Source organism: Struthio camelus, chromosome 2, assembly GCF_040807025.1.
Source record: "Struthio camelus isolate bStrCam1 chromosome 2, bStrCam1.hap1, whole genome shotgun sequence".
Taxonomy (NCBI): Eukaryota; Metazoa; Chordata; class Aves; order Struthioniformes; family Struthionidae; genus Struthio; species Struthio camelus.
In genome coordinates, this window is record NC_090943.1 from 56,510,829 (window position 1) to 56,527,883 (window position 17,055).

Sequence of the window (17,055 nt, forward strand, 5' to 3'; positions counted from 1 at the left end):
CGTTAGCAAATGGACTGTTTTAGTATCCGTTAAACGGTTAAGAATTTTTGTAGAAATACTTGAATGTGCATTAAAAGCTCTGACTGTTCAAGGCAAGTTTCCTTTTAAAGACGTTGACACAAGTGCAAAGACCTATTGTATAAAGGTGTATGACAGTCCTCTGCGACCTGGATCCATTTTTACCTATTATAAATTGTTATTCTGAAGTGTATCTGGGGCTAGGGTGAAACTGGCTGACTTTAAGTGCTAGACTTGCATAGGCAAAGAAAATGTTACCACAAATGCATGACAAACTGAAATATTAAAGTCAAAGGCTGAAAAAATTAACTTGCTCTCTTACTTTGTAGAATATTTTGCTACCAATCAATTTTATTTTCTCAAGAAAAGAAAATAAAATATTCCAAAATATAATATTTTGTAAATATTTATATTACAAAAAGGTTATTTAAAAAAATACTCAGAAATGGTTCAATACCCTCTTCTCAGTGTTGTGGATGGTATAGGAAATAGCTGTTTTTTAGTGGGGTATTTTTCTGCCTCAGCAGTTGAGCAACTGAATAAGATATTGTGAGCTCTGTTCATCTCTCTTGATGTGAGTCAGATGCTTTTCTTTAAGGTCCTGTGAAAGTAGCCTGTGGTAATCTGATTTTGCACTGATGTGAACCGGGGCTGCTCACAACTGCTGCCCTTGTCTGGCAGGTTTCCTCCATCTGTGAAACATGGTAGAGTCCCAGATCATCTCAACTGTTGGCAGTAATTGTGTAGTGTTAGAGTTGTTAGAAAGTGATTAAGCAGCGTTATGTTGGGTTAGTAAGTACTCAAGTTAGTAAGTTAGTCCAGACATTAAGCAGGAACTTTAAAACTTGATGCTTTTTTTTTTTATTATTATTATTATTCAATAGAATTGAACAACTGTTCTTCAGTGCTATGATCTACTGAGTTCAGTGTTTTGGAGAGGGGGGCCTGGTTTGTTTCTGTTTTTTTTATTTGTTTGCTTGGTGGTGTGGGGAGGGGTGGGTTATTTTTAATGCAATCTTAGCACCTTGGATAATTACAAAGAGCCAAGAAGTTAGTTATGCTGTTATTTAAGACTGTTAAAATAAATTGCTTGTCAGTTCAACATCAGTCTTGAGACTATTAATGCAAAATGCGTTTGTTGCAGAACATCACATTTTGTATTTTGAAGAAAACTTTTGGAAATCCTGAATTTGACAATATATTTAAATTTGTCTAAGGTTTGACCATGTGTGTTAGGCTAGTTTATCAGTTTGATACTAAACCACAGTGACTCCTGCAAAATGGGTTTAAAAATTTGTTAATGGAGGCTTAGACTTATTTGAATTAAGAGGGTTGCATTTATGTATCTTTTCCAAAGAGATATGAAGTGGGATGGAAAAGGCATATGCAAATAGTTAAGCTCTGGTCTAAGACACTTTCTAATGCAAGACAGGAAGCTCTGTGAACCTTGGAAAAACTCTGTAAAAGAGTAACTTGTTTTTTAGTGGAAGAGAGATTTACTGTGACTTCATTTTTGTTGATGAATCACTGGTAGTTGAAGCTGAACCAATGTGGGTTATGTTCACTTATCTAAACTCTGGTTTAAGTAACTTAAGGATGTGTTGGATTCCCTGTCACTGGAAGACTTTTAATTGGGAAAAATCTTAGGAAGAAATTGAATGCAAACTTTAAAAAAAAAAAAAAAAAAAAAAAAAAAGGTTACAGGACTCCTTTTAAAGATAATTCCATCCATCCCTGGCTACAGGTGGTTTGATGAGAGGGAAACTAAAATTGTGTATGTGGTGGTTTTGGAATCTGAATTAAGTTCTTTCATCTGGTAGGCAGCAAAATTAAATGATCTAATCATCCTGACCTTTTGAGCTCTTCAGAGAAGATGCTTGATTTTTATTAGTTTACTGGTTGAAGTAGGGGGGGACTGCACACTTTCCAGGAAGATTCATTCTGGAAACCTCAGAAGGCAGAGAAAGTTTTCAAGTGCTACATTTTAAGAGTATTTGAAGTATAGATTTGAAATATTTATGCTGTGTGTGATACTTCTGGTTTTAAAGCTGAAACAAAAATATGAACTTGGACAGGGACGTGACTGAAAAGCCTTTAAATTTTTCTCCCCTTCCCCTATGTGGACCAAAGCTTGGAGGGTCATGGAGAGTTAGCTGAAGTTATTTTCATTAGTGAGTTAGGGTCTTTTATGACTTAGCAAATAATGTGACTGGAATAAAGCACGTTTAGAGTCTACTTCTCCCTTAGGGAGCCTTGCTTACTTTATCTAGCAAGGCTTTTTCTTTTTTTGTTCAAATAAACTTGTAGCGCAACTTTATTTTGCTTTATTTTCAAAAACTACTTGTAAGGACCAAAAAAGTCAGTAAGCGTGGTGTTTTATATTAGAAACTAAAGCTGTCTTTCAGCCTCAATGTCTAAATGAGGATAAAACTGTTTCTTACCTCAACCTTGAGAACTGCATGTGCTAGCAACTGTGGCTGATGCACATGTGATTCCAGTCAAATATTAAATCAAAGAATTAATAGTGGGAAACACTGTTTGGATCCATGGGATTTGTACTCTCTGCTAGTGTAAACCTTTCCAAGTTGAAATTCAGGACGTTAAGGGTTTTCCACAGTTGTATGTCCTCAGCTACTATGTAGCTAAGTTGTTCGTTGTTTACATGGATTGGAACAGTCCTTGAGAGAAGAGGACAAATTTTTGGTGTGCTATCAGTGACCTATATTCCAGCAGACCTTTGGTAAAACTATAGCGATATTAAAAGATAGAATGGTGACCTGTCCCTTTGTTTTGTAGCACACAAACGAGTAAGACCACCACAGCATCCTAAAGTATTGGTGGTAAGAATTCCCTGTTCTTAATATAATGGGAACTATTTATTGATCAGTAATTGTGTAATAAAGATGGATAAATACATCCACCCCACTTGGATAAATACAAACTGTGATTTGGGGAATGCTTGAAAGCAACAGAAGTTGAATGTTGTTTTATGATCCTTTGTATTCATTTCATGGGAAAAATAGAAAAACAGTTGATAGTAAATAACTTGATGTCGGGTGAGTTCAAGAGAAGCTTCTTCAGAAATGATAGGGTATGAAATATGTTTTCTCTGATCATTATTTAACTATCTGAAATGGAGTAGGGTGAAGGATTGTTTAATCCATTAAAAGTGGTCAAGCTACAATGTGTGTAACTTCACAGAATTCTATGTAGTGCTGCAAAATAAGCCAATGTGACCCAGTTAACTGGAGTGCATGGGAAAATGTCCATTTGGAATAGGTTTTTTTTAATAAAGTTTTAAATTCCAAGACTTGAACTTATGTTTTCCATGTATCTCTTGGGAATACTTGTAAAAGCAGACGATAGGATGCAGTTGGAGACTTAAGTATGAATGACACTAGTTTACAGTGATTTTTCTGGATCTTTTCCAGAGATTGCTGCTTTCTGTGTCTTTGACCATGTATGGACACATTCATTTTAAGTCACAACAGAAAAATAACTTTACAGAGGCTTTGTGGCAGGTTCTGCATCTAGTGTCTCTTACCAGCTCTCTCTCTCTTGCAGTATATAGTGGATATGGTCTGACTATCCACAACCCAGGTACAGGGCATTGAATTTGACCCACTAATGTTTCCTATTCTATAGGTAATGAAAAACCCCACTCTGGTAGCAATATACCTACATGAATTTATGACAAGCATTTTTTTGTAAAAATAATAATAATAAAAAAATTAATTCTCACCTAGATGCACTGAGTAAGATATTGGCACTGTCTGCAGAGATACAGTTCCTGTAGCCCATTTGTCAGAAGCTGACTTCACAAATTTAATCACACTTACATGTTACAGGCATACAGAGTCGGGAAGAATGTTTGGCATGGCATTTCTAAGAATCTCCTGACCTTTCTTTGTCTTTGTTATAAATATACCTTCAAAATAAACTTTTATTAATTTATTCTTTTGTAAAAGCATTCCACAGTGAATGCCTAGTTACTTAATGGTTCTTGGAGGGAATTTTTGTGCTGGTGAATAAAGCTGATTCCTTGTAGCACTTGGCAAAAGTAGAAACATTAACGTTATCTGTAGTATTTTGAAGATGTTATGGCTTCTTACGCTGTAAGAGAACTTGGTAATAGGAGGGCTCTGTGTTCACTATATACAAGATAGCAAAAAGAATTCAAGGAATCAGAAGTTAATCTCCTTTAGGCTAGAGCTTGTGAGTAGTAAACTCTTGGCTGTGTTGACTGTGTGGCTGGGGATTACTGTCCTGAGTTCTGGCATCAACTATGTACAATAAATTTTTTCTGTAGAACTTTTGAGGAAGAAAATACATTCACCATGTAAAGACAACTTAAGTTTAAAAAATGTTTCATATATGTCCTCGTTCTCACTGCTTTGGGCTGAACATTTGTGGAAGGTTAGACATTGTACAGTTAGTGAAAGGATAATTTGGAGTTGTCTTAGCCTATTGGTTTTTTAAAAAGGGCTTTTTAACTTTGCAGTTAGGCCTGCTTGAGTAGGAGGTTGGACTAACTGACCTTGAAGTCCGTTCCAGCCTAGGTTCTTCTATGACTGTCATCCCAATAGCCCAATGTTGAGGACTCTTGTTTTATCAAGATGTCTTACTGATGCTTTCTCACCTTTTTGTTTGGCTGAGGAACCCGTTCATGAAAACTGCATGCTGTAGACAGCTATGGTATTGGTTAATTCATTTGCTGAGACTCACGAGCAAAATGGATTGATCTGACTTGGCATATAGGGACACTAGGGTCCCAACTGATGAGTCAGGAAAAATAGCAGATTGGCTCTGTGTCTTCAGAGGTCAAATATGGACCTTTCTCAGCAGTTATTTCTACTTTCTGTGTTTCTCTTTGTCCTCTTTTGAATTATAATCAGTGTTTTACTTGTGCAGAAGGTGATTAATTCGACTTTCTACAGTGTTCGTTTGTCTTGTAGATTTAAGTTGCATTATATAACCAGTGATTGCAATGTGCTCGCAACGTATTTTCAGGTGTGGTTGTGAGATGATCTGTTTCAGCTATATAATTAGGTATGCGCAAGCAGTTGGGCAGCATGGATGCAATCTCTGTGAAATCTCTAAGAGCCAGTCAAGAGAACATCCAGATAGGACTCACAGGCCAAGTTTCTACTCTCTCTGAAAGTTCATTACTGAATGCTCTTACAGATGTTCAGTCAAAGTTATATTTGAATGTCTTTTTCTCTCCCTAGTTGGGCGTCAGGAAGCTTAAGGTTGGCGATTTGACATGAAAGTCTGCATACTCATTCTTGTGTGGCTGCTTGCTGTCATGAATAAGTGGCTTGCCTGGTTCATGTTGGTATTCACACCCTCTTAATTCTTGGGCGGGTTTCTTGAATACATTTCTAGAAAACAGTGTCACTAGTAATTTAATAGAAATTGTCTTAGTAGTCTTAGTGTCAGAAAGACTGTGGTTAAATATGTGAGCAATTTGGAAGGACTCAAAATGCTGACTTAAATTTATCATTTCCTATGGTTGTGGATCATACTGACTGATAAGGTTGCAATTATAGTTGTGTGGTGTGTGTGGTTTTTTATTTGTTTTTGTTTTTTACACCGAGAGTGATATTTTCTTGGGCAGATATACCTGTCATTGGTGGCATTCATAATTATTGAAATATTGTTGCCTTATGTGGGGGAAAGAAGTCCACCTGCTGTTTATCCTAAATTTGTAGGATCTGTTTCATGATATGCGTAATGCAAACTGACTCTGAGCTGTAATGCAGATGAGCGGTCACAACCTGAGGCATGCCATTCCCACAGCTGTATCCTGCATCATACCTTGTGCTGGCATAGTTGCGTTGCGAGTAAGTTTTCCATCAGGGACCGGAGCTAACAGGAAACCAGTCTGTCCTGGTCACAGGAGATCTAGCCCTAGCACAAAAGGGAGGAGGAGTGAGTGGCAGGGAGAACTGCTTTGTTTGGGAGCAGATTGCAGTGAGATTATATTACCTTTCCACCTTAACGTGTTTATAACCGGAAGACATCACTTTCTAGGATTCCCTTTCCCAAGCATTATACTAACTGAGGAGAAATAAATATGTATGCTTAAAAAAAAACAAAAACAAACTAGAAACGTGATGCTTAAAGTGGTGATGTTGTTTAAAAACGATCATTTTCTTTATTGTGACCCAAAATAGTAATTTGGGCAAGTATAATGCCTGGCCTGTCAGAATATCTGGATATTTCAGAATGTTTGTTTTTTATATTAGCATCAATTTTGTTGATTAGGATTTTCCTGTTTCAACAAGAGTTAAAATATTATATACCTAGACAGGTTCTTTTATCACTGATTTTTATTTAAAGAGTGACCCATTTTTAGCGTAAAACATTTGATTAATATCAAAATAATTGAGTTTTCACGTGTGAAGGAAGCAGCCAGAACCCCTGTGAAGCAGAACTGTTAGCTCTCCTGTGGAAGATTTCTTGTCCATTGAATGCTTTTCCCAGTGTTAGAAATAAATGACTAAATTGCTAAACACTTTATCTTATTCATTTTACAGGTTGAGCAGTCGAAAGTTTTAATCAAAGAAGGTGGTGTGCAGTTACTACTTACAATAGTTGACACACCAGGGTTTGGCGATGCTGTGGATAATAGTAATTGGTAAGAAATGTTTATATATTTTTCTCAAAAAAATATATATATATTTTGATTTAACGCCTTGTGATGTTTTTTTAAATGCACACTTGGCTCTTCGGTATAAGACTTCATGCCTTTAAACTTGTGTTTTTCTGTTAGCCTAAAACTTTGAGTACTGTAGTTCTGATTGCTTTTTAATCAAATTATAATGGCAATTGGCTTCTCTCTAGCTACCTTTACAGTGAACAGAACATTTGGCTCTTTGTTATCAGTGCTCCCAATATACTGAGCCTACTTACGCGCTTCACAAGATTTGACCAGTAAAGCGTGTATTCCTCTCGTTACTGTTCTTAAGTGTTCTATTTAATGCTATTACAATGAAGGTAATTGTGTTTGAAAGGTTTTCTTCAGTGAACTCATAGATAGTAGCTCAGAGCTATGTAACTTGATTGTATGTTGAGGAGTTCATCACTTAAAATATGCCTACTTGAATATTAGTAATTTAAAGAAAAAGTCATAGGGAAATGGTGTACACTATTTCTTAGCGAAGTCAGACTTTTTTTTTACATAAGTGATGTAACATACAGGTTTTTGTTCATGTAACCTCTGCAGTTGGCAGCCTGTTATCGACTACATTGACAGTAAATTTGAGGACTACCTGAATGCAGAATCTCGAGTGAACAGACGTCAGATGCCAGATAATAGAGTGCAGTGTTGTTTATACTTCATTGCTCCATCAGGACACGGGTTAGTATTAGTGTGTTTAATGTTCCCTTTCTCTGCCTTTATCTCAGATGAACATCCAAACATTCTTAATTACATAAAGTTCCAGATAGGATTTTCTTAATGGCCTGCAGACTGTGTTTAATTTTGAAAACGAGCTTACTTTGGCTGTCAAACATCAGCAAGCCAGACTAGTAATAAGTTAGAATACCAGTGAACATGTTCACACGTAAATTACATAGCAAGAAAAATGGTCTTGGTGCTTGTGTATTTTTAAATGCTCCATTACTATTTGTATGGTGTATTTGTCTTTGTTCAAACATTTGTGTTTAAAATTGAAGTGTAGAAGTTGGTTCACAGTTCAAGCAATGGACTTTTTTCTTTTTGTTCTTCTCTCCCTTGCTCTAAGTTTAATGATAAATTGAAGATGGGAAGTTTCATGCATCTTCAGTATTAAAGCATACTTTGATTCACCTGGGGCTTAATCCTTTGTCCAGTGAGTTGAAAATTCCAATATAGATGTTCTGCGTTTTTTTCCAGCTATTATGCAATCTTCCACCCACGTCTCGGTTTTTAACTTGATCAGACTTCTATCTAGTGGTAGAGCGAGAGAACTGCATTTCCAGTATATGTTAGGTTGTATTATATCTGAAATTGACTGCTTAGTGTTTTATCATGATACTTTAATTAAATTTGTCAGAGGCGCTTTAGTATATACCTTGATAAGCAGGAAGAGAAGATAAGTAGCCTTATACAATCTATTCTGTTGTGTAGATCGAAAGCTGTAAAAACTACTTGAAATAATGAAGGAATTCTAAGGAACATTCCTCAGATAGTGGAAAATGTCAGTTATTGCGTTCAGTTTCTGTAGCTGGCATCGTAATGCTTCTAATAATCATTCTGAACTAGCCAGTGACGTCTAAAATTTGGAAAGAAATCAACTTTTTGAAGGAGATGGAGAAAACTTTTTCTTATGTGAACTTGTCTTAATTACTTGACAATTATGTCACAAGTAATAAATGGTGTGTTTGGTTGTTTTTGTTTGTTTTTTTTTTTGTCAGCCTACAGGTTTATAGGATAGTCAGTTTTAAATGCAAACATTTGAATCCTTGGCAGATTACTGTTTTATTAGTTGTGTCAAATCATAATAATGTTTAAGTAGAGGGTGAAGCATTCCTTTTTGCTCTCCAAACATTTTTTGAGTATAGCTTTTGGATTTTTCAAAAACATCTGTCTTTTTTTCTCCTTTTATCTGTTAAAACTTTTTAACTAGTGGGAGATGCAAATTGTTTAAAAGGAAAAATAAAAGTAATGCTTCAGATACAAATGTAGTGGCCAAAACCTGATTTGTGTGAGTTTAAGAGCTAGAAGAGTATGCTCTTTACAGTGGTGTTTCATGTTCTTTTTGGAAAAAAGCTGAGATAGGTTTGAGTAATGTCTTTCAATTAGTGGATTAAATGATTGGAATTGTCATCTAATTAAGGAAACAAACTGAGCGCTGAGAAAACTGGTGCTTCTGTTCTCATTCATTTCCTCGTTTGGATGTTGCCTCCTCTGAAAGAACATTACTCACTTCCGACCTGTTTTTTGTGGTGGTGCCTGTCTCCCAGCCTGTTTCCTGTGCAGACAGTGGCTGCCATAACCCCTTGAGTAGGTTACTCTTCCTTTTTAACAGGGCATGATTGTGTTTACTGTGAGCCTGCTTTTATTTGTCTATATGACTTAATATGTATGTGGAAAAACAGCTTGTTAAAATTTGTGAAGAATAAAAGTTGCGGGTTAAGTCCTTCCACCTGAAAGCATCCTACTTGTTTTTAGGTGGCATCCTCGCAAGATCCTCACAAAGCTCCGAACTAATGGCTTAGGTGTGTGGCTTTGGGGGGCGGGGGAAGGAGGACTGTGGCCTAGAAGAAGAAGGAAAAAGGAGGGGAGAGCCTCTAGGTGACTAAATGGGATGATATGAATTGCTGGTTCTTCCTACAATTCCAGGATCTTGCGTAAGAGCTTCCTGCTTCAGTCTCTCCCCTTCAAACTTAGGTGCTTGGCTCGAGCGCCTGGCTGCTGTAGTGCTGAACTGTGCTGCTCCGGCACTTGCCCCTCAAACTGATGCTTTTTGAAGTGAGGACAGAGAAAGCACGTTAAGATAAATGGATAGCCAAACCAACACTTTTAAACTAGATGTGCGTTAATGTTAGCAATTTAATGGAAACATTTTGTGAAGCTGAAAAATTCAGTGGCCAGCAGAATATTAAAGTGCAGCTAAATGCATTTTCCTTACCAGGAAAAAGAGGTTAGGCTTTTTGTGTATTTATAAATCTTTGAGAAGTTCCAATTCCTGTTAGGACTTCAGAATGCTGTGGTCATCGTTAGCACATCTGGATTTCATAGCACTGGAAAATTCAGTATTTGTTTGTGGAAACAAACAACTTTTTCACAGACACACATTACAAAGTGCCTTGGAATGTGTAATCTTTGTGATGTAAGAATCAAGCTTGTTACTTGTGTGAAGTAAATCCCACAAATTTAGTCTTGGAGCAGCTACTTGTGTAGTTGCCAGTCTTGTTTTATTAGTCTTTAAAAACCTTAGCATGAAGCTGAACGTGCTGAAATCGGCTGGATTTATCTTCCTGGAACATGGAAGCTTGCATTGCCCTTGCCAGCATATCCACCTCATGTCCTGAGATTCTCCGAAACTGGTCTACCTAAACCTATTTTCGATAGATTTCTCTTTAACAGTACGAGAGTTGAAGGGGATTTATTTGTTTTCTGATAGGGGCCTGAAAAATACAGTAGGAAAATGAGTGTCACTCTTTTAGTGATACTAATATTACTATGGAACTTGTTCCAAGAGGATTGTCTTGTCTTGAAAAATATTTTGTTCGGAAGCACTTCTACTTTGCAGCATCTCCTTAATGCTATTTGCAGTCACATGTTGTGTGTGTATATATTTAAGAGGAGAAGCTAACATTGAGTAATAAACGAATCTGTTTTTAATGTTCCATGTTAACATACCATTAACTTGCTTGGTTACTTGTCAATCTTAGTTTTGTTTTTTTTTATGGGAAATAATCTTAATTAAAATTTTTTAAGTGAATCCTTTAGGGCCAACAAAACATGCTATAATCCTGGAGCATTAATGTATCAAAATCTGTGGCTTTACTTTAGCAAGCAGAGGAAGCCAGCCGCTTGGCATACATTGGTGGTTGTGTACCCGGAAGGTGGGTTTTTTGTTTAAGTAATATGTTACCCACTTTCCTAATGGTCTTTTTGTTATGCACAGTAACTTAGAGATGAGATACTTCATTTATATGCAAGCCGCAGAGTTAACTGTCTTCAACAGTTTAATGTGTTAAAAAAAAAAAACCAAAAACTTGCAACGCCCTTTCAGAAAAGAGCATAGAAATGAAAAAACATGACTTTCAGAAAGTGAAACCCATATATGTGAACAGAGCATGGATCAAAATCATAAACGGTTACCAGCCAGATTTTAAATGAGAACATCTTCCAGTTGGTGACATAAGAACACTCCTATGAAGGTAGTAAACTTACCACTTGCTTAAAAGAGTATAATTTCAGCTAGCAGAAATATCTTGACCATTAGTAACTTTAACTTATTACGCTAATGTTATGTAACGCTAGAGGATTTCCTGTAGCAATTGCAGGTAGTCTTTTGAATTTCATTCAGCCATTTATTACTCACAAATCAGTGTCTTAAGACTAGCTGTCAAGACAAATCTTGACTCATTTGTATGTTCGTGATGAATAAATATAAATTGCAAGACTTTAATACTGTCTTTCAGACTTAAGCCTTTGGATATAGAGTTTATGAAACGCCTGCATGAAAAAGTGAATATCATTCCACTTATTGCCAAAGCAGACACACTTACACCTGAGGAATGCCAACAGTTTAAAAAACAGGTGAGCTGAAAGGTTAATATTTGCAACATGGGCTAGTTCAGTAAGTTGGTCTTTATGGAAATGGTGAGATTTAACTTCTCATATGCTAAATGTAAACCCTGAAGCAACAACTTGAGAGAGCAAAGCTAAGTAATTTATATCTCTAGATTTAGTTACATTTCTTGGTGAAATAATCTTGCTTCTCTTCCTCAGGGGAAAAGGTTTTAAGTGTAGTATGATTCTTGGCAAATCAGATATTTCATTGCTGAAGATAAAAATCAGTAAGGGAGAAGGGAACATTGAACATCTAGGTGAATTACAAAAGTGTTAAAAGTATTTAACGGTACTATTCATTGTATTAAGGCATTCACTTTCATGCTGGCATGCTACATTGAAGGTGCATCAGGCATTACATGAGTAACAGTATTCCTGCCATTTGGTATTGTGCTGTAAAACAACTCTAACAATGTATTTTAAAGATAGTGGGAGAATTGTAACATTGATGCAACTGGAATGGTTTATTCTCTGTATTTGTAGAATAAAGTTGATATTAATTTCTCCCAGCAGCCTATGTTTTATTTCAGCGACGTGATCAGGGTAAAACCTTTAGTCCTTTCCTATATTTTAAGGTGAGGAGAAGGAGGGCACACAGCAAGACAAGAATGGCATTCGCTTTATTGAACTGTGCCCAGTAGTAGTTTAAAAGCACACAGATTCTGAAAAGAAATTGGCATTAAGAGATGCTCTGTGCAAAGCTATTGGTTTAAGACTGAAAATGAAATGGTATTTTCTACCTTGGAGAAATCTAGGCAAGATGCTCTGGACCTGAAGTCCCCTTTGGTTGCATTCCATGTATTTTTTTGATGTAAAACTTAATGTGGAGGAAAAAGAGGGCAGGAGGCAGAATATTTATTAATAGGTACGCAGCTTTATCAACAAGTTGGCATTACATAGGGCAGACTTTCCCAAATCAAACTTTTAAAATAAATCATTGTATGAATTACAAACTTATTTTCTTTCCAAGTTTGCAAACCCATGAACCAAAAATAATCCCCAAGGCACTGCAGTGTAGCTGTCAGCTAAATTGTCCCATATTTTTTTCCATTCTAAAATTCTGGAAAACTAATCAGGCTTATTTTAAAAATAACCTTCAGACAAGTCAGAAATGAAAACAGTAACAGGCTTATTTTTGATGGCACTGTCAGTTATTCTTACATTTTCATTGGTGTTCGCAAATACTTTTCAACTAAAACTTGCAGCTAGAGTCAGTTCATCTGTCAGAAGTTCTACTGAAATAGGCAGGTGATCCTGCTTCAAGGGATTGATGCTCAGGTGAGCCAGAAACAGAAAAGAACAGGAGTGACAGCAGTAGCTATTGCAGGTATTCAAAGAGCTGAAGTATGCCTGCAGTTATGTATTCAAATCCTTTTTCTTTTAAAAGAAGAAAAGTAGTATTCCATTGCTAAACTAGTTTGGAGATCTAAGTTGTGTTGTATTAGTTTTTTACATGTGCAGATGGAATATGTCATGAGTATAAAACTCCCTATTTGCCTAGCTGTAGAAAAATGATTTGGTTTTGCTGCCTTATGTAGGTGGATAGTCCTTTAAGTGTAGATCAGCTTGAAGTATTGTGTTAGCTGTGAGGTGCCTGCCTCTGATCCTGTTGTGCTGGCTAAGGAGTGATGGTCATGTTAATAGTCCTTTGAAGTAGCCAGATGGTGTTAACCATGTGTGTACGTTTATGATACAACTTAGTCACCTTAAAATGCAGAGTTTACAAGTGGAACAGAAGAAGTATCAGGTTGCAGCAAAAATAAACTTGAGTTACTACAAAGTATGAATTCCTCAAACAATTGAATGATATGTTTTTGGTTTTAGATAATGAAAGAAATCCAAGAACACAAAATTAAAATATATGAATTTCCAGAAACAGATGATGAAGAAGAAAATAAGATCGTTAAAAAGATAAAGGTAAAGCATTTTCTTTTGAAAAACTGTTTCCTCCAGGATGATTTTCCTTGAACTTGGGGCACAGGAGAAGGGAAAAGTATTGTCTTTATTGAAGAGTCTACTAAAATTTTATGAAGATCAAATCAGATGTAAGGTTGTTCTAAACGTCACTGTTTCTCAGCTGAGGGAACGAATGACTGTCTTCTCAGACAGATTACTTCAGTATATTAACGGCTAAAATTCAGGATGAAAGCACTAATCACATACCCATTAATAAACTCTTAAATAATCACTTACTCTTGTTTTTTTTATTCCATCCCTATTTTACTTCTACCCACCTACCACATTTTGATTGTGAACTTTGAAGGAGGCTAGGGTTGCCTTTCAGACAAAGGTACATAGTGGCACAAGATACATACGTTAGAGCTTTTGGAAGTGCTCTCTGGCTAATTGATACACTGAAAGGAGAGGAATGACTACAGAAAATCAAATGGGCTATCAGGCTATTGAAAGACTTTTGTTTACTCTTATTTTTGGTTTATTCTTTTGCATGCTTTTCTTGAACCTTGCTTCTTCTCTGTAGTTTTAATAGCCTGTAAAAGCTTTTATGTTTTTGTTACTGTGAGAATCACCTAGGATAGATAAAATACAAATAGCACAAATAGAAGATATACTGAAACTATGGCTTGCTAGCCTGAAGGAGAGGAGCAGAATAAAAACAAGGACAAAAGTGCAAATATTGAACTTTGTAAGCTGTTCCTTTTCACCTGTTTAAAGACCTTCTTGGCGACTTTGTTACTTCAGCTGAAAACAAGAACTTATAGTAGTTCTTTGGCAAATCCCTGAAAACTTGGATACGAGATCCAGTCAAAATAATAATCCTTGTAGCCAATATGAATTGATAAATCATTACTGTGCAAGTTAATTAAATAGGAAAGGGTTTGCTTGTTGTATAGTTTACTAAGTAGCAAAAATGTCTATTTCTTAATCAGATTTACGGGATACATCAGTGTAGGGAATTTCAGTGGCGTGTTTGTGTGTGTGTGTATATATATATGTGTGTGTATATATATATATATTTATATGTATAATTAAGCTGGTTAAATGATCAGTAAATATGTATATGTTCTTGGACTTTGGGCAAGCTGCATTGCAGTGTTATAGCACCTAACTCTCCTAGCTCAAGTTCATACTTGGGCATGGTTTCATTATTCTTTAGCGGTAGAAATGTTTGATTTTTAAAGTAATACTTTACGTTGTAGGACCGTTTGCCTCTTGCTGTGGTAGGTAGCAATACGATCATTGAAGTCAATGGCAAGAGAGTTAGAGGAAGGCAGTACCCATGGGGTGTTGCAGAAGGTAAGGCTTTCTCATTATTTGTATCCATTTTAAATGTATTAGGGCATTAATCTCTATTTGAAATGTTTAAAATGCTTAATTTAAATGTACTTTGATCTGGAGTTTTATTACACAACATTTTTGTTACTCTGACAGCCTTCGAACAGCGTAAAGGTTTAGGCAACATGTAATTTTACATGCGGATTCCTGTTGAAACTTCACTGAGGAATTGTAAAACCTGTAGTAACTTACTGCAGTTGTTATGTAAAAAGATAAGACTAAAATTACAACTGTTGGCTGGTGTTCTTATTTTAATTTCCTTTGTATAAAAATTATTCATTTCCTAAATTCTTCTTTCCCAGGGTATTCACGTTAGGAATGTTGATTTGATCAGCTTGGCTAGCATAAATCAATTCAAAATTTCTGGAAGAATTTATTTTTTCCCAGAACATACTGATCTTAATTGCTGGGGTATAACAGCAGGAAGATACCTTGTATTGAATTGAGTATTTTGATCTTTCCCTTTTTGTGTTCTTTTAAAAACTTGTTTACTCCTGTTGAAGAGATTCTAAGGTAATTGGATATTCTTCTGGCAACCATTGTTTGTGGTTGCATGTTTATGTTTATGCTTTAACCCTCTTCATCTATTGCAAATGCCCTGTGAAGGATAAAGCTTGCACCATACCATGTATTGAAACAATCACTCTAAACTTGCATTGTTTTTTCAATTGCCCTTTTTCCCTTGTGGTGTATGTATATGGAATAAGGAGAAGATTTTCGCCTGCTTCTCCCTGACAAGGGCAACTATCTATAAGTTCAGTTCGTTGCAAAACAGAGTGTGTGCGTTGGGGAGGGGAGCACAGTATGGATAAATACTTTAAAGAGAAATGCTGTAGCCCTTTGAAGTGCATGTCTGGCAGGAAATGAGGTTTGGCACAAAGTGAAAACCAGCTGCACTAGAGGATCAAACTTTATTTTAAAGCTCTTACGTTAGCATTTTGAAACGTACAAAATGGTGCTGTTCTTTATTTTAGAACAAACCTTATAAATGTTTCACAGTTGTGTGATTGTATAGCTTTTATAAGAGAACTACTACAGCCTAACTAAAAGGGATCTCTTAAGTGCTTTGTGAGTTTGTCACCTAGGGGTAGAGAAATACAGAAGACTTGGAAATAATGCTTTTTTGGGGGTATGATTTCATACGCTCTGTGAGTGGAACTTACCCAGTTCCCATAAAACTGTGGAAGAAAATAACTGCAGGAGTGTAGATAACATCTATGCGTTCATGTTGTATGTGCTTCCCCTTTTTTTTTTTTTTTTTTTTGGTAGGGTTCATTGAGGTTACTTTTAATTCCTTCTCATTCTCCTTCTCCCACCCCCTCATCCCCATTGTCCATCTCCCTTTCAGGGGCGCTTTGGAATCTGCCTCTTGCCTTCCTTTTGTATGCTAGGAGCTTTGTGCTTTCCCTCATCTGTCTGCACACCAGAGGATTCAGTGTGGCATGTGTTTTCCTTTCGTGTTACTTCGTTATCTGTCGGTGAAATACCGTTTGCAGCACCAGCTTCTAAGACAATAATGAGATGACAGGCACAGCTGAAATAGGTGGAAATCTTATGGCAATTGCCACCTATCCCTTTTGATCTGTAGACAACTGCATCAAATTGAATATACAGCCTTCTTTTGTTTAGTTAATGAATATTAAATCCACGCTAAAATAAGGACTTTTTTGACTTTCATTGAGGTGATGGGAGAAAGGCTGGAACAAGCATGAGTCTGTCTTCTGAAGAACTTGAACAGAGCTAGATCTAGACTGAGGTCTTCAATTAGTGTCTGAACCTTAATTATACAACCGTGCTGGCAAGGCCTCCCAAGGAGTGCCTAGTTAAACTGGCAAAGCTGTGTTTCTGCTGCTGCAACTTAGTCTGCTATTCTAGCTCAGAGTACAGTTTGCCATTATGGCTTGTGGAAGCATAAGAACTTGGCTGGTAAGATTCACCAATACAGTTATATCGTTAATGCTCTTCTGCTGTAAATGCACATACTCTTTGAGTAAAGACGGATTGGAAAGAGCGTGTTGTTGGAATGAACCTAATAGACGGATGATGTCTAAAAGCCTTACCTTTTGTGTAAGATACATATTTTCATTCATGTCTCAACATGAATTGATCTCCTTTTGCAGTTGAAAATGGTGAACACTGTGACTTCACGATTCTGAGGAACATGTTGATAAGGTAAGTACCTTACAGGTAACGTTAGACTTGCTAGTACGACTCGCAGGTTGGAAGGTCTCGTACTGGAGGAAGTGGGACTTGACTAGTAAGTTCATATTAATCCCCATATTTTTTAATTGTAAACAACATCTTACTCCATATGATAAAATCTTGTTTAAGCGTATATCTAGCAAGTCATGGTGATGATGGTGATTTTGTAATAGTTCTCTGATCTTTGTTTACTTCTCCTTGAAAATTGTGAAAACCGTAGGAACCCGAGTTGACTGTTTGTATTGTATGCA

General features: G+C 36.4%; 1 protein-coding gene across 2 annotated transcripts in view; it reads left to right on the top strand.

Moving 5' to 3' along the window:
* SEPTIN7 (septin 7) overlaps window positions 1-17,055 on the top strand; it is a 63,819-nt gene that overhangs the window by 34,896 nt on the left and 11,868 nt on the right. For both annotated transcript variants that reach the window (XM_068935888.1, XM_009679683.2), the window contains exons 3-8: window positions 6,558-6,658; window positions 7,247-7,381; window positions 11,158-11,275; window positions 13,133-13,225; window positions 14,467-14,563; window positions 16,723-16,774. In XM_068935888.1, coding sequence (XP_068791989.1) covers window positions 6,558-6,658; window positions 7,247-7,381; window positions 11,158-11,275; window positions 13,133-13,225; window positions 14,467-14,563; window positions 16,723-16,774 — 596 coding nt within the window. The remainder of the gene's footprint in view (window positions 1-6,557; window positions 6,659-7,246; window positions 7,382-11,157; window positions 11,276-13,132; window positions 13,226-14,466; window positions 14,564-16,722; window positions 16,775-17,055) is intronic.